This window comes from Podarcis vaucheri (assembly GCF_965113315.1).
Source record: "Podarcis vaucheri genome assembly, chromosome: 10".
NCBI lineage: Eukaryota > Metazoa > Chordata > Lepidosauria > Squamata > Lacertidae > Podarcis > Podarcis vaucheri.
This window is the reverse complement of record NC_138748.1, coordinates 30,377,661-30,396,419: the sequence shown is the minus strand read 5'-3', so window position 1 is coordinate 30,396,419 and position 18,759 is coordinate 30,377,661. Positions and strand designations below refer to the sequence as shown.

The 18,759-nt window shown below is 40.4% G+C and overlaps 1 protein-coding gene across 1 annotated transcript in view; it reads right to left on the bottom strand.

Moving 5' to 3' along the window:
• The window catches only part of LGR5 (leucine rich repeat containing G protein-coupled receptor 5), a 69,310-nt gene that overhangs the window by 37,784 nt on the left and 12,767 nt on the right, over positions 1-18,759 (bottom strand). Inside the window, exon 2 of the mRNA XM_082241083.1 lies at positions 6,341-6,412. Coding sequence (XP_082097209.1) covers positions 6,341-6,412 — 72 coding nt within the window. The remainder of the gene's footprint in view (positions 1-6,340; positions 6,413-18,759) is intronic.

The following is an 18,759-nucleotide window of genomic DNA, read 5'->3' as shown; positions in this document are numbered from 1 at the left end:
AAAAGCACCTTAAGCACCTGAAGAGAGCCTTCCGCACTAAGCAGGACCACCCCCCACCCCCACTAGCTGATGCAATGTGGTGCACCCACATTATGCCATTTTTCCCCACCAGGTAAAGACCTTTTAATTCAGCCATCCCTTTTAATTTGAATTATTTGCTTTGGTGCATTTAAATGTGCATCCAAATTGCTTTCCCTTAAAAACAAACAAACAAACAAACAAACAAATAGCAAAGGCTGATCTGGTTTGGGGGAGGGGTGTAGCATACTTTGTATTCCAGATTCTGTGTTTTTATGACATCTGTATTTATAAGTCTCAAACTACATCTGTGTGTTTTATTGATTTTTGTGAATGTCCAGAGAATTTTGGTCTACGGTAGTCCAGAAAAGTTAACACCAATGTTATTCAATGCTTTATTCACTTTAGTATATTTTGAGTCAGTGGGACAAAAAAAAGTTTCAACCATGGGTTGGCCTGGTTTTATGTGGTCATTATTTTATTTTAAATCGCTGCTACCCATCTGGTATAGTGAAGAAATGAATGAAAGCCTGCCATTGAACTCATTCATGGTTCGGGCTGCAGTTGAGGTTCTCCTTGGAACAGCTAGGATTGCCTGTACTTCTCACTGCCTTAGGTTTTGAATCTCATGATTTAATCGATTTTCAATCAAATCAAAGCATATTTACTCAGAAGCAAGTTCCCACTTCTATGAGAATTACAAGGTCTAAGATATAAAATAAATGTACCAGGCAAACACATATATAAATACATAAACCATGTGTCTGAAACAGTACAGGAAAACAGTCCTAAAGCCATTTTGACTCTTCAGTGGCCTCAAATATTCCTCTGCAGTCTGGATGGAAATGGGAAAAGCCTCGCCATTGTCTCTGTGCTCACAAATCCTGCATTATGGGCACAATATGGGCGCTGTGGGCTAAAGCCTCAACGCCTAGGGCTTGCCGATCGAAAGGTCGGCGGTTCGAATCCCCGCGGCGGGGTGCGCTCCCGCTGTTCGGTCCCAGCGCCTGCCCACCTAGCAGTTCGAAAGCACCCCCGGGGGCAAGTAGATAAATAGGTACCGCTTACCAGCGGGAAGGTAAACGGCGTTCCGTGTGCGGCTCTGGCTCGCCAGAGCAGCGATGTCACGCTGGCCACGTGACCCGGAAGTGTCCCCGGACAGCGCTGGCCCCCGGCCAATAAATGTGAGATGGGCGCACAAACCCCACAGTCTGTCAAGACTGGCCCGTTCGGGCAGGGGTACCTTTACCTTTACCTTAGGGTGAACCTGTGACCTGGACTCAGGAATTAAGTAATTATCATCACAAAAGAATGGCCAGGCTGTCCAGGTAAACCCATTCGCAGGTTTCCTGCCAGACAGGATTCTGCTGTAGACCGCCCCTTCTGTGATGTATGTATGATGTATTGGAGGTGGCCTTGAGATATAGGGTGGCAATTTCGAAAATCTATATAAGGGCTTGCACACCTTTGTTCTGGGTTCCTCCTCCCTCCTGTGTGGTGGTGGGGTGAGCACCCTGTTGCAACAGTTTAATAAAGATCAGACTTACTTAGTTGCTTTGCTTCTCAATATTCTCTGGTTGGCCTCTGTTAATTTCTCCTACCGATAGAGAACCTACATAAGGATTTTATATGGGCTCTTGGGTACCCCATAAGGGAAAAGGAGAAGTTTTTTTCTTATAACACACTGATATCAGTGTGAATTACTCTATAAGTAGACAAACCCATTTCTAATGTACCTTTCAGGGTACGGGGCCATTTGCAAATTTAATTAAAACAAACCAACCCAAACACATACAACCGTCATAAATGTATGCTGCAGAACAATTGCTGGAGGAAGTGAGCCCTTGCAAGCATATAACACCTGTGCTCAGAGATCTGCACAGATTTGCTACCATGCCAACCTCAAGATGTTACTATTGGCATATAAAGCCCTTAACAACTTGGGACCAGTTTACTTACGAGATTGCTTTACCCCACATGCGCTCACTTGACTGCATCGATCAGTGTAATTGGCACCACTATAGGTGCCACATAATACCAGTTCCACATTTGTAAGTACTCAATCGTTTAGTGTGACAGCACCTGAACTTTGGAACTCGCTGTCCATTGAGATCAAGCAGGTGCCTTCACTGTATTCTTTTCTGCACCTGCTAAAAAGATTCTTGTTTACAACAAGCCTACCCATCTGCTTAGGAGGTTGAGGGAATTTTAATACGTTTTAGTATTTTAACTTCTGTGTGTTTAAAAGTAGGGTTGTGTTTTTTAGTTTTTTATTGTTTTATCTTTTTGTAAAGCACATTAATTTTTTTAATCAATCGGTGTATAAATTTTATGAAACAAACAATAAACGCAATTTCAAAACCATGCAAATTCCTAAGTTGCCTCAATTTTTTGTATAATCAAGATAGCCACTCTGACTAACATAACTTCTACAAGTTGAAAATATAATAAATTCTACTGATTTTTAACGGTTGGGTAGTGGCAACATTGTTCCCCAAAGTGCTATACTAGCAGCAGCGGAAAACTATTGCTATGAAGGCTTCAGCATATGTCCAAACTGAAGCAATGCTTCCATTTTTAAATAAGCAACACGACAGAAATCTAAACCATAACCTGCATTTTATTTGCTTGGCTGCATCTCGTCTGAGACAACGGAGGAGCAAATGGACTGTAAACAGGAACCTTGGTTAAATTAACTAAAGGACAGGCCACTGAAGAGGCTGAGTCAGACTTTACAGCTGTCTGAACAGCCGTATGCATGAGAATCCAAATGCATTTGGATACCCAGTTTATTATTGCTTTGAAAATAGTTAGCTTTTATAATAGCTATTGTTGCTAGAATAATCCTCTGACAGAAAAAGCACATGCACGAAACTAAAAAAAATTATACTTTTTGGCTATTAACCCAAATAGTTATATGAGAAAGTACGGTACATCGATTTTAAAATGCTGTTTTCTGCTGAGCAGGGCTTTTCTATTTTAACTAATATTGTGGAGTTCTTACTTCATACCAATCCTGTCTTGTGACGGTGGAATTTATTATGTGTCACTGGCTGTTTGCCAACCTGGAGGCATGCATGTCTGATCATACAAGCTACTATACTGTACTTTGAATACAACTATTATAATCTTTACTTTGCATGTCCCTTTCTATACAGGATTATAATATGAACTGGGCAACTTCCAGTGGTATCTGCACACCAGCAGAATGACTTCAGCTGGAGAGACAGGACTTCCCCTTCTTTCCCCTCCTCCCTGAAACCCTCTACACATGCCCCAATTCTGTTCTGGAGGGTGTGGTCAGAGAAGTCAATCTTTGTGATGTTGCCCGTTTCCCAAAGTTTATTTACATCACTGCACTACACAGTTACTCAGGCATGGCGATCCTTCTCCATGGAACAATGGCAAGGCTACATTTTTTATCTGCTCCACCACAGCCATTTTCACATGCCTCACCTCATTCAGATATGATTTGTGAGAGATTATGCTCCTCTAGTATTGCTAGGTTTTGCGACCATATAGAAGAAGAGTTTGGATTTGATATCCCGCTTTATCACTACCTGAAGGAGTCTCAAAGCAGCTAGCTTTCTCCTTTCCCTTCCTCTTCCACAACAAACACTCTGTGAGGTGAGTGGGGCTGAGAGACTTCAAAGAAGTGTGACTGGCCGAAGGTCACCTAGCAGCTGCAGGTGGAGGAGCGGGGAAGCGAACCCAGTTCACCAGATTACGAGTCCACCGCTCTTAACCACTACACTACACTACACTGGCTCCTCCAGTGTATAGGTATACACTGATACAGAGTACTGGCACATTTTTTATTTTTTGCTGCTCATAGCAATTTATATTGCTTATCCACCACACTTGTATAAAAAAACCCCATAAAAATAGTGCCAACTGCACGTAACAAACTGAGTGAGCCAATTCTGCTAGGGGTAATAGGTAGCATTTAATCTACCTTGTTCCTTAAGTCCCGCCTTCCAGGTGAATATAGAGGAAGTACTGCTTCACCCCCTCTCAGAGCACCACAGCTGCAAGCGAGTTTTACAGGTTGGCTTCAAAGGACATCTTTATCCTGCCAGCAGGTCCAACGGTTCTGAAAGGTATTGCGTCTACTCCCTTCACCTTTAAAGGTACCCTAGAGTGGTCACTGAACCTTAACTGCCTATTAACTTCCTGAACCTACCTGCCAATGTTGCCAATTAACCTATTTAAAAGCAACCATCCAATAAGGACATCTGCCGGAAACCCAGTACAGAACAGGTGAAATAAACCAGCCAGCAAAGCCAACCAGCTGACATGCAAAAGATTTCTACTCGCCCCCCCTGAAAAACAACCAGCTAATGTCCATACTGGATAAAAGGTGGAAGGGAACTGCAAAACTGCAGGAGTTTTGCAGTGCAGTGTGCTTGGGCAAATGCCATCTGACGCTACTGCTTCAGGCACAGTGTAATTGTTCGATCTCTACTGTTAAAAAGCTAGCATTTTTGTTCTGAAAATTGTAATTGCATTCTTTTACACTTTTGCTGTGACTTTGTACTTCATTATGGAATTACCGAATAACCCTGGAAAGATTGTTCTCACTAATGCCCCCCACCAATAGATTAACAAAACTGAAATCACACAGGAGTCACACATATTTGTCATTAAAAAAAGGCACGAGGCTTAGTTTGTTGGTTTGTACCTGTGACTGAGACAGAGCTAACTTTTAAGACAGCTTTGTCACTTGGTTGGCAAAATGGTTGTCACCCGAAACTAATTCTCAAATCATTCTGTTGAAAGGGAGAGGGGAAACAAAACGGACAACCCAAGTGAACTTATCTGTGCATTATTCTCCTAAGGGCACCTGCTGTAAAGTTGTTGAGCAGTGTACTAAAAACTGCTTGGAGCTCTGCCCACAATGCTTTTGTTTGCAAAGCCCAATTTTTCAGTCTTAGAAAGGAAACTAGATATGTCTTATTCAATGATGCTGTAACTAGCCCCAGCAGCCTTCTGGCTTTCTCCTTTAGAGATGTAAAAGCAATCAAGTGGCTGCAGGTTCTACATAGTTTGTGTAATTCACTCAGTCATAGGCAGTTGCAGGAGACTGGATGGCGAGACTGTAAAACAGAACAATGCACTGGGCATTCAGAGCACTGATGCTGCAGTCAATAAGCTTAGGATTCCCATCAGGACGTCCTCACATGAAGCTATGCATCCCAGTGCAAGTTTGGACCCTTGTCTAGACAGAAAGTGTGTTATAATGAGAATAGAGGCCATCCCAGTATCAACTGATCAGGTCTCACATTTGGAGCAAGATCCCTAGATACAATCCCCCTTGCCACCATGTTTCTAGACAGAAGCTCATATTGCATGACACTACTAAGTCGGGTAAACTCTGGGTATTCAGGAAGAGGAAGTGATACATTGATTTGCATAAACAAAAGTGCAGCTGTCCACGATATGTGGGTTTTTGTGGCTTGCCACTAATTAGATGCCACAAGTGAGTATCAGAGGGAAGAAGCAGAGGTACAAACACTTTGCTTGTAGTGAACCTTGCCAGGATACCTATGCCTTGAGTTACCGTTGGTGTGAAGAATGAAAATCCAAAGCATTTTCAAATTCTTAGTTTTGTGGTCACTTTGTTACATATAGTCTTATGTGCATAGAGTGGTTTCCTCTTCTGGCAGGCCATCATCACTGCTAATCAACATTCCACTTGTGATTCTGTGTTTGATTAACTAGTTTTTATAGCATATTGTTTTTTCTTTTTTTAAAAAAAACCAGAAAACACCAAATAGAACAAATTAAGCTATGCAGGGTTCTGTGTTTCATAGCCAGCCTTGAGGGATGCTAAAAGCTAAAGAGTAAGGAAACAGTAATTAAAAGTGATTACAACAAGACGACTTAGTACCATGAAATGTGAATGCAAGTGTCCTTGACACAGGCAGAACCAGACAGCAGGTTTTGGTTTTGATTATAACTTCACTTACTATTTTAATAAACATGAGCTGGTATTCAAACTTTTAATATCCTGCTGCTTAACTATTTCCAAATAGCAATCCGGCTCTTTTAAACAACCCTTAAAAAAATTAATTTCTACAGACCTGTCTCTGCTTAGAAAAGTTGTAGCCTCGTGGTAACTCGTTTAGGGTTTTTGATTTTTTTGGTAAGTTTATTTCTAGAATCACAAGCAATTGGTGTGTTTTTTTCCCAGCTAAGTGTTTCCGCATGTGCCAAACGTGTCAGAGCTCACAGCTTTTTCTGTGCTGTGTTATCTGGTTCCCAGAGAAGTGCCTAAGAATGTTCTCTCAACTATGTCAGTCAAGGATACAAAGATACGTACAGCTCTTCCAGGAAGCGGAGATTGTGCAGTGAGTTTGAGGGCAGTCTAGTGATGTTGTTCATACTGAGATCGCTGAGGAAGGAAAGAGACAGAGTCTTAATACAGGATACATAACTGCAGTATACAGCTGTTTGTACATTTTAAAGTAGCACATTAACAAAACAACAAACAAAAATAGGTCCCTTTCAAAGTCAGATGAACTAACCAGAAGTATTTAAGCCATTTATTCCAGATGATCCCACAAATTTCTATGGAATTGCTTTGAAGCAAATGGTTTTAGAACAGCAGATGTGGTTTATTAAATACAATATTTAAAACTACTACCACATATTTTTGGTTGCCTTTTCTTATTATTAAGCTACCGATTTCAATACACCACAGTAAAAAATTAAAATACTTGACACAATCAGGTTGCTTCTTGCTTTCTTACAAGAAAATTTATTCCTATGGTAGATAAACTGCAACATGATAAAACAATATTTAAATGTACTTTAAAACAATGTAGTAACCTGTATTTCACTAGTTAGTTGTAGATTGCAAAACAAAGGAATTTTGCCCTATATTACTGCCCTAATACTATAATAGCAAATATTTTGACTCACAGAAAACCAAGCACCCCCTATATTTTTCTTTTTAATGGGCTCCCTTTGCAGATTCTCAAGTTGCATTAAATAAGTGAAGTGAACCACAAAACAAGGGTGCAATCTGATCCTGCTTGTAGCACACTTCCTGGTGGGGTTCCACAGTAGTTCCTGGCACAGGAAACCAACAGGTTTTCCTAAGTCACATCAACCTCACTTTTATGCAGTATTCCACTTAATTATACTTTTAAAAAGCCTGTTTCCTCCTCATGCTAGTACAGTGTAATTACCGTGGCTTCACTGGGAAGGCTCCACTAAAATACATGGGAGCTATACAAGACATTAAAAAGGTTTGTGCCCACTGTGGGGCTTTCCTGCACAAGCCCCATAGGAATGGGAGCTATCCAAGCAAATGGACCTGTGCACATGTTATTTATTTTTTTAATGAATCACTTCCTATAAAGCATCCTGAAGCAATTTGAAACATCAACATCAACAGCAACACACACACACACACACACACAGAGAGAGAGAGAGAGAGAGAGAGAGAGATTTCATTGGTGGGGGGGAAGTGAAGGGAGAACCCCCCCCCCCCAAGCAGTCCAGTGAAGACTGATCGTCCTCAGTGGCCGCGGAATGCTGACTGATTACTTGAAGTGGGGTTGGTGGGGGCAGGGGGAGAGAACAGAAAATACTGCATTGAAGGGGAGAATGAAACGGAGTATTGTAGAACAATGCATGGCTGACTGGCTTGAACCCTGAACAGCAGCACGCTACTCAGCATTACGTTTTGAAGATCCCACTTGTATAACTCACTTATTTTATTATATTTCTATATCACCTTTCCGCAAACCACCAAGACTGAGTGCAACAGATCAAAACCAATAAAAAAAGGTTAAATGAACAATAAAGAATAAAAACATTGCAAACACCAACACTATTTTTTTAAAAGACCAAATTAAGAAGTGTAAAATCATTAACTAGTAGTATAAGTATTGCTACAACCAAAATCAGCATATATAAAATACAAACAATTGCTCTAATAGCCATTTTTATTTTTAAGAAAGTGACAATTGTCCGGATACACTAACAGTGTGCACCGTAATCCAGCTACAGGGGAACACAAGTTTGAGCCACTGATTGTCTTGGAGGAAGTCAACCTCAGACTTAGAACATTTTGCTTCAGCTGACTCAGGTTGTAGACCTGGCAGCAAAAGATACTTAGTACAGAACATCTTTCATTTTGTGGGAAATGTTATTTTAAGCAGGTGCTCTGGGTGTGCATTTTAAGTTCTTATCATGCTGATTGTTCACACCAGAGGCTAATACTGTTTATAGCCAACATTTTAATGCAGAAATACATTTTTACTAGTTTACAGCTATTCATTTGACAGCATACAGTTACACAGGGCAAACCTGGAAATAAATGACAGTTTTATTGTTAAGAAATATTAACAATTACCCATTTTCAACTCAATGTGTTGTTTAGCAGTCACTTCAAAAGCTAATTTATTAAACAACACTAGAGTAGTTATTAAATTCCCTCTTTTGTTGTAATATTTAATCATGCCTTTCTTTCTCTTCAGTAGTTGGCTACCACCCCCTTTGTTTTGGCAAAGGAACAAAAGATTTTCTTTGGCAAAGGAACAAAAGTACAGCAAATGAAATCCCAGTCAAATTAATTATATTTTAATGGACAATAAGATAAAGCCTTCGGGTGATGACGTATTTTGTACATATACCAGCAACAGAGCTTTTTAAAATGAATACAGTGGTACCTCGGGTTAAGTACTTAATTCGTTCCAGAGGTCTGTACTTAACCTGAAACTGTTCTTAACCTGAAGCACCACTTTAGCTAATGGGGCCTCCTGCTGCCGCTGCACCGCTGGAGCCCGATTTCTGTTCTCGTCCTGAAGCAAAGTTCTTAACCTGAAGCACTATTTCTGGGTTAGCGAAGTCATTAACCTGAAGCGTATGTAGCCTGAAGCATATGTAACCTGAGGTACCACTGTACTACACATCTGAAGGGAAATATTCTGAATAGGGTCGATTTCTGCAAAAACAAAGACCCTACAAATTTGTACTATGACAAATATTGATACGTACCTAAGGAATTAGTGTCCAGTTTGCAGATTTTTATATAAAAATCAGATCGGGCTAAGGTAAAAAAAAAAAAGTTGCGAAAATCACACCTGGGAACAACTGTCACAATCTCACTGCTGCTGTGCCCCAAGTTGGCTGTGGGTGGCCTTTGGAACCAATTTGGGAAGGCGAAGTCCTGGCATCTGGCCTCATGCATGCATTTGCATCCTGCTGTGGTTGGACGCTGAACTACGTACTTAAGCCCACCCCATCTCCCCCCTCAGGACCAGACTTTCTCCCATCACCAGTTGTCATTCTCAGAGAAGATTCTTCTTCTTTGGAAGCTCCCTCAACTTCTGGCATCCGGCCTTCACCAACATACCAGTCCTAGAAGTGGTCGAGATCAGGAGACTTTCCAGCACTGCTGTAGCGCAGCCCTCAGAAACTCAGTGCTATCCTCCGCAACTGGCAGGTGACCTCCATTAGAAAGCTGGGTCCCAAGTACTCACACCTGATTTCAGTAGGCTTCTGACCAGTGCAGCAACACTCTGGAGCTACTCAAGGGCTGAGCTACATGATGACAAAGCATTATTTATTTATTTATTATTTGCTAAGTGTACTTAAACTGGCTACTTTTACTGTGAATAACAAGCAGATTTTGGGTGTCAGTCCAGAACATGTCCCCAGTCTGGTTCCCCGCCCTGCACTCCAATTTGCCCTAAATGTGCTGTTAACACCTTTGGGGGACAAATAGCTTTCAGCAGGGAAATATACTCCAGATCAGGGCTCCAAGCATGTTTTTTCTTCAAAATAAAACATAGTTTATGTATACTTTCTTTTTTAAAAGGATTGTTGTTATAACATGTAGTTTCGCTCTTAGCCTCACTTGCTAGCTTTAACTTTGTCTGGTTTATTGTGTACTCTCCAGGGTCCTGATGCTGTGGGCACCATCGCAGGTGCCTGACTACTATTGTATGTTCATTTCTGCTATTCTCATAGCATTTTACCCACATTAACCTGGTGCAGATAATAATAATAATAAATTTTATTTATATCCTGCCCTCCCCAGCTGAGCCGGGCTCAGGGCGGCTAACAACAATCAAATAAACAATCAAATAATCACACATTCTAAAAATATTTCATTATAAAAATTAGTTAAAATCAAATTGATGGCAACCGATTAAGCAAAATTCTGTGCAGGTTGCCAGAGGAGGGATGTAACACTTCTCTTAGCCATAGTTAAGAAATCAAGGAAAGGGACTCAGGGTTCTGAATTCTTTGTTTCTATCCTGCATAAAATATTCCCTCCTTCTTTCAGCAGTGAATATGGTACAGTGCTATATCTGCAAAGGCTGCCCTAATTGTGGTTGTAATGATAGGTCGAAAGCTTGTAGCTGAAATTGGTTTGCAAATCATGATTCATGTTAACTATAGGATTGCAGAGCTGGAAGGGATCTAGGGGTCATCTAGTCCAATCCCCCTTCAATGCAGGAATCTTTTGCCTCAAATCCATGACCCTGAGATTAAGAATCTCATGCTCTTATCAATTGGTTTGCACTAGTACAAATGCAATGTGGTCTTGTGCCTTTAGCAGCTGTGGGGCAGGCAGAAATTTAACAGAGTAAATCCTTTCTAGTACTGAAAAACGATTATGGGGAATGCTTCATATGTTTACATTCTGTTAGTATGTGGCTCCCAATGTGCCTTTGGCCCTCTGCAAAAGAGGGCACATTTGCATATGGCAAAGTATATGCAATTTTATGCAAATGCATGTCTTCTTTTGTGAGTGCCTAATCCACATACTGCATACTGAGCCCAAAAAATCCTGGCAGCACCCCTGCTTGTGTCCATAACACTAAACCATGGTTTAGCTTTATAGGTGAACCTTCCTGCATAATACATTTTATTTATGTATTACGTTTATTGCATGCATCCTCCCAGGAGCTTAGTGCAGCATATTTTAAAGCAATATTGATGTGGCTATAGTGCATCCTCAGATATGGATGGCTAATCTTTTTCAGGATATATCTTTTCCATTTTCTACTGAGAGGGCGTAGGAGTGACCAAATAACCAGAGATCTGAAGAAAGTGAAACTGAAGGGTCAGATTATATATATACACAATGGTGAATCAATCAAGCAACTAGCTGTCTTTTTATTTTCACTGGTAGGAGTATTCTAAGCATATTAAGTATGCTGACACAATGTCATCACTCTAGAAAATTCAATGTGGTGAGCAATAAATTAACAGGGCAGCTTCAACCCCCCCCCCCCCAATTCAGATTTTTGGCTAATCGTTTGCAAGATATAAATATCAAACAATTACCTTATAGTAATGGGAAAGGATGATGAAGCGACTGGTTATCATTAAATCTAATGTTTCTAATATTATTTACATTACAGACCGGGGGTGATCCTGTCCCCACAAAATGGACAGTACAATAGGGTTTGGATAGGCACAGATACTAGCAACTTCTGATTACACTGCTCCTTGGAATACCTCCAGGTACCCTACCTGTCTTCTCGCACAGGATACTATTGCCAGGGGTAGGCTGTTCAGCAAAAGTCTGGTAGTATCAAGAGCCAGTTGCACACATGTACAGAGAGGGTAGTCTGTACTGCTTGACCACTGAGCAATAAACAATATGAGACCAGGACATTGGTGCTACTATGAACTTAAGAGGCGAGAATGGGGGAGAGGCAGACAGTTAGGGAAAAGGGAAAAATGAGAATAGGAGAAACAAATGATGGGCTTTTCCTACCTCACCCGGCTGGTGCCGTGTCATCCAGGATGGAGAACAACAGGCCTAGAGGGGTGGCGTATTTGAAAGTTGGGAGAGTTTGGCTGGAAGATGGAGAGACAGTGACTTGTCTTGCTATGTGCTGGATTTGGTGCTCCCCTGGAAACCGAATGGAATGGGGAAATAAGATCTGTTGGAGTGGTAAAACTGTGAGCTCCTTCATCTTTTGCTCAGGTTGTGTGTGTGTGTGTGTGTGCGTGCAAGTAAAGCTATATATCCTAAAGATACCACAGTATCTTTGACCACAGTAAAGGTAAAGGGATCCCTGACCATTAGGTCCAGTTGTGACCGACTCTGGGGTTGCGGCGCTCATCTTGCTTTACAGACCGAGGGAGCTGGCATACAGCTTCCGGGTCATGTGGCCAGCATGACTAAGTCACTTCTGGTGAACCAGAGCTGCGCACGGAAACACCGTTTACCTTCCCACCGGAGCGGTACCTATTTATCTACTTGCACTTTGACGTGCTTTCGAACTGCTAGGTTGGCAGGAGCAGGGACCGAGCAACGGGAGCTCACCCCGTTGTGGGGATTCGAACCGCCGACCTTCTGATTGGCAAGTCCTGGGCTCTGTGGTTTAACCCACAGCGCCACCCGCGTCTCTTTTGACCACAGTACCCTGGGTCAATATAGGAACCTCTGAAGCCTTTCACTGCTTAGAGACTGGGGTTGTGCGTAACACTTCCATAAAAGCAACCAAGGCTATTTCAATGCTGAAACCTAGCCATACTGTAATAAAGATAATCAGAAACATGAATTAATACTTGTCTCAATATCCCCTGGTATTATTAAATTAATTACATTTTTTATTCTCCACACAACTCACAAGAGCAAAAGTTTTTTAGTTTTTTTTAAAATGAATTTAATGAATGAATTTAATGAATGAATGAATTTAAAAATGAATTTAAAAATGAATGACTTGTAAGTGCTTTTCTTCCTCTTTACTGCACCAAAATGTTAACAACTTGTATGTATGGGTTATATTTGCAGAAACGCATCTGCAAAGGGCATATACCACATACATATAAATTGGAGTTTGACTAGCTGTTAAGAAAGTTGAAAGAAAAACAAGCTTCTCGAACTTCACACAGGTTAAGATAAAGGTTTTGGACAAGGTTTCAGATTTGACAAAATTCTTGACAAAATTTATTCCGCCACTCCCATCTCCCACATTAAAAAACTATTAGCAGAAAGGCTATTGAAAGGCTGTCCATGATCCCAGAGACTTTTCTGGAAACAGTTCTGTTTAATTCTCATGCCTGCACAATAGCAGTTTGGCACAATCAGTTATATACAAATGTCTCTAAAAGGGGCCTTACCTCCTCTTTTCCAAGGTCACTTGTTTCAAGGGTTCCAAATAGCAAAGAAAGTCAGTGGAGGGTATGTAGGGAAAGCTTCGGGTGGGGGGAAGAGAAGGAGCTTCTGGTGAGATATTTCAGAGTCAGGTCTCTTTCTATAGTGGGAGGGTTTCCCTTTAAATCTTTTTCAATAGGTTATTGATGGCTTTGAAACTTAAATGGCATTTGTCAACCATCAGTAAATCTTTAAAACTTTTTCTGCAAATAGCCCAACTCCAGGTCTCAGCTTTTCCCATTAATCTGTATGTAAGGCCACTGAAGGCTTTTTCAGAGTTTAGATAATGCCAAGATTAAAAGGTCCATTCAGAAGGAAAAGCTTTAGCATTCACCTTGTGTACATAGCCATTTCACCAGTGGTATTCATGGGTTGTTATTTCAACTCTGCATTTGTCTTGCAAACAAGACATACGCCACAAAGGCTTGGTAGAGACATTCTTCAGTGAATTATCGAAATCTATTTGCCTATTTGTCATGGCTTGTTATTTTTATTATGTATAATCAGTTTGAATCCAGGAACTTTAAACTGACAATTGTTCAATTATGTTGCTATTTTAAAAATGAAAGGTACAATTCAGCAATGATGCTGATAAAGGACAAATAGGGTGGTTTGACTTACATTTTTTTTTATTGTTCCAACATCTTAGATGTTGCATTTGATGCAATTAAAAAGACCTCTGCAAAAACTGTTTTAGTATGTTTTGTCTTCTCCTTGTTTTATAGACTTCCATTGTTTATTCATTTTGTTCCTTTCATAAAAAGGATGCAAGAGGCAAAAGATTAAGACATTTTTAAATAGCTGGAAGCACCTTCTTCCTGCTCTCCAAATCACATAAACTGAAAATATTTCAAGATTGAAAGATTTGCGGCACTATTTGAGATGTCCTTAGCGTTAGCCCCACAGTTCCATGTGAAGGTTCCACTGCTCAAGATATTTAAGTGGACTTTAAAGACCTTTTTATTGCTGCTTTTTATTGCTGCTTTTAAAGGTTAGACTGAGTTTGTGTTTAGATTTCTGGCTTGGCCATGCTAGTTCATGCTGGTTTTAGTAACATTTTGCACTGTTCAAAATTTAATAATGTCTTTTTAATCTGCCTTAACAATTGTACAGTTTAAGCCGTGACACCTGAGGGACAACTGCTGCTGGAGAGCCAGCCCAGTTCCCTCAGATAAAGTTGAGCAGAGAAAGAGAGAGATCCCCGCCCCACCAGCTATCAAAACATTTCGTGATTCTAGGATTGGGATTAATAAAGTTGTAGAAAACCCAAGTTTGGCACCTGCCTCATTATTATTCCACAGGAGACAACAGGAAGAAAATGGAGCAGGGCCCCCAAAGCAAATGGGGGTAAGGATAGGGGGAAACACAAAACGGGAAAGTTGAAATGAGGCAGAGGAAAGCCGAGACTTGGTAAATGGAGGTTAACAGAATCACAGAGAAAGGGGAAGAAGAGGACGCTAATGGGCTGAAGAAGAGCAAGTATCTTATTCCATTTCCATATTTATAAGTTTCACATTTTTTCCCCATGTCAGATGTCTAACTATAAAACAAACTACAGTACGTAAACCTCTGCATGCAACTAATCCAGGTGGGTCCAGTCATTAAGTCCCCAAAGTACTTGGCAGCCTAGAACTATTCAGTTTGATACACAACCTAAGAAGGAAAGAACCATCAAGAAAGACTGAGTCAATTTGTATAAGGCAATAAAAACTAAGCATATTTCTGTGTGTGTGTGTGTGTGTGTATAATATAAATAAAAAAAATTAAATATGATTACTATAAGTAATTGGTATAAATTAACAAATGCATTTGTTAAATAAAATACTAACTATGGCTGACTAGTAGCACATTATCCATATTCCAATCACTGGTAATAAATTTACGGAACTTAGGAAAATACAATGTTATATTCCAACCAAGACACTTTTAATATTTAAATACAGATAGCAGAACCTGTATTCAGTGATACAGATGATAATAGCTCGACTGAAGTCTTGCTTTAGTTTCATAATCTTATTCTTTCCAATTTGAAACAGAATCATTAGTTAAAACCTATCCTATGTCAGCATTGTAGTTTGAAATAAAGTATTCTCTGATGATATGAAAAGTTATATAGTACAGTACTATGCTCCCAAAACTTACAGTGTCTGCTGTTCCATTCCATATTCAACATGATACCCTTGGCTTGTTAATTACTTTTATCCAGAAGAATATTAGTTTTATCTTCTGAAGCAAAACAAATTAGACAGATCATGGCTGATTAGAATGCAACAGTAAAATCTCCTTATACTTTCTATTCCACTCCATTTCTCTCCAAAATAGCAGCGATGTCAAATACATAGGTATTTCCCACGCCAGTCTGGACTCTGTTTCTAATAAGTGCTGTGGCTGGAACAATGGTTCTTACACAGCGACTGAAGTTCTTTAGTTCAGTCATTGTGCACCAAAAGAACAGAACTCCTTAGCAAGCATTTGATGAAACATTTAGATTTCCGTATTTCCCTAATTGCATTTTCTAAATGTGTGTGCATCTTATCTGACCAGAGTTTAAATGTTTTCTTTATTTCACTGCTGTGGCAAAATAAGAATGTGAAGGACTGGAATGATAATGATGTCTCAATTTATACACTTGAGGAGGTGAAATGATTTAAAAATAAATAAAAGTGGGTGACAGGAGTCCTGATATTGTGTATCCCATAAATGTGTTATTTGAAATAGCGGCTTTCTAAAATGCTTCAAAAGTTCTGCTAAATGTAACTCTAAAAGTAACTCTAAATTTCCACACTGTTAATGTGTTGCACTCTCTCTTTTTTTCTGTTCACAAAATTCTGCAAATGTGTTTGTTTCTTTGTGAAAAGTTTTCCTAAAATTTGTGTGCCACAGACAAAACAGATGGAAGTTGGCTGTGCTATTCCTTTATTTATTGTCAATTACTATATGTTAACAGTAGATCTTGTATTTAGATCCATTTAAACTTCACTATGCAGCTGCCCATTTGAAAATAAAATGGTTGCCTTCTTTCACTTCAGTGGGCACAATACAAAACATCCATTGAGCTTTCCCTTTATTGCAGCTGCCAGTGCCCAGCCGACTTTTAACAAACCAACCAAGCGGAATAACAATGCAGCTGTAACATTTTATGGTATTTCTGTTAGTTCTCTTTTGAGACCGAAGGTGTTAATTAAGAATCAAAGAATACTACCCTGCCAGCCTTCTTTCACAATCTATATACTGGTCACTGCAGTTTTCAGAAGAGAAAAATAAATCTAATAAAGGGACAAAAATGTTGTTTGTCACACCAGTAACATGTACTTAATATGCTTTGATCACAAGCTTTTTATGCAGTCTTGTCAGACAGGCTGAAAATATTTTTCCACCTCCCTCCAATTTTTTGTTGTCTTTCCTGAATACTCATTCTCGAGTCTGAAATGTCTGGGTGGGAGAGAAGAAGCTTTAATAAGAGTTTGATTTGCTGGTGAAAAATGATGGTCTTGTTACAAGAACATTATCAACAGCTCTTCTGTTCTTCTATTAAAACATGAAGTGTTTTTAACGAAACATAGTACTCTATCTGCTGGGTATTGAAACTAAGTCTCAGGCTGTCTGGCATTACCTATCAGGTATGACTCAAAAATTTGGAAAAGATACTGCTTAACAGATGACAAGAATTTCGCTTCAAACAAAAAGTCTTATGCGGTACAGTAATATGTAAAACTTCCTTGTTCATATTCCAGTTAGAAAGGCAGCTTTTGCACTACAGATTTGATAATGGTGTTCATGTATTCCACACTCAAAGATATCAGCATGAAGTCATTACCTTCAATCTTCCATCAAACTTAAAACCTTGAAATAAAACTTTATGAAGTCAGCACTGCTGGGAATTAGTCAAGCTTCCTAGCTCTCCCAGCAAGAGCTTTTACTGTTAGATGTCCCAATCATGCCAAAATCCATTAATCCTGCTGGAGGAAGACAGAAGGAAGCTCAAGTTGTTGATTTAATGTTAATGGATTGAATGGACTTCCAAGGCAGCCTACTGAGTTGTCTAAACTATAAAGCAAACAAAGCAATTTAATTTAATTTATATTTGAAATGTTAAAAACAAATTCATAGTGTAGCTTTGGGAATTAAAAATTGACAATCTTTTAGGAAACATGTTGACTGGTACATCATTTGAACAGGTTGATTGCAAATCCTGTGGCTATATCTAGTAAGGTGAGATGACAAAGAAGCAAGGATACTTCTAAGAGACATGGGGAAAAGTAAACAAAATGAAGACAAAATGTGACAAAATGAAAAATGAAGCAAGCCATTAGGCTGGTCCAGAAACAAGGGCCAACTTTTAAAACACTTTTGGTCTGTGACAGATATGTAGTTCAGCAAGGACATGTCATCTTCCAGTTGTGCAACCAGAAGTTGATCTGATCATGAAAGAGCTGGATTCAGTTTTTGGATTGGCGTGCAAAACAACAACAACAACACACTCACTCCATGGTGGTGCAGCCTATGCCAACATAGCAGAAGGAAACATGGACAGAAACCACAGCTGCCATGGATTCAAAAGGCAGAGTGATAAGATCCTAATTCAGTGTTGTCCCCCAGGTAAGTTACTGGATTTGCATATGGCAGAACTGGGTTCAAACTGTATACTCTACCACAAGCTCATGGGGGGACCCCATAGGCGCCGACTCCATGGGGCCTGAGGGGGCCCGAGCCCCCTCAAAAATTCGTTTGGGGGGCTCTGCCCCCCAATAATCTCGGGCGCCCCTCCAGCAGAGCGCCGCCGCCGCCCCTCCCCCAGCCCAAAATGCACAGGGTCGGGCTGCATGCCTCCTGCCCTCCCTCCCGAGCAAAAGCTCCACCCAATTTCCTTCGGAGCTGATTAATAGGCGCAGCACGCTCTCCCCTATTCGCTCACGAGGAGGCGACGCCACTTTATCTGCATATTCATGAGCTTATTTATTATTCATGAGCTTTCCCGCCCCCCCTCCAATATTTTTTATAAGTCCGCGCCCCTGGGGGACCCTGGGCAAGTTGCTATCTCTCAGCCTCAGTTTCTCCACAGCACAAGTTTGTCTACCTTTCAAGGCTATTGATGGATGGGATAAATAATATAATACTTTACAGAGGGAAAACTGGGGCGTGAAGTTGCCACCCATAAACTGGTAGACGGTGAGACTCAAAGCTCTATTTCCTGCAGGGGCGGCTGCAGGACCTTAGGTAGTGAAGCTGATCTAGCAGGCTTGAAGTCACCACCTATCCTCTGATAGCTGGTGATATAAATACTTTGCACTTTAAGGGTCTGGACTGTGCATTGGAAGCTTTCTCTATATTTAACCCACTCCTGACATCAGATGTCAGATGTGGGGTAGGTGGCATGGTTTGGGGGGAAATGGCTTCATGACCCAAAGTGAGATCTGTGGTGGTTCATCACCCCTGATCTATATACATATAGTCATCCGTCTGTCCGCCCCCCCCTTCCATTCTTATTTTTTAATGAATATATTAAATTACCTCAGAGCTAACCCAATGAGAACTTTGGAGCTCTAAATCTTTAATCTTCATCAGTTTAAGAAGTAGCAAGGACATATTTGGTTGAATGTGTTAAG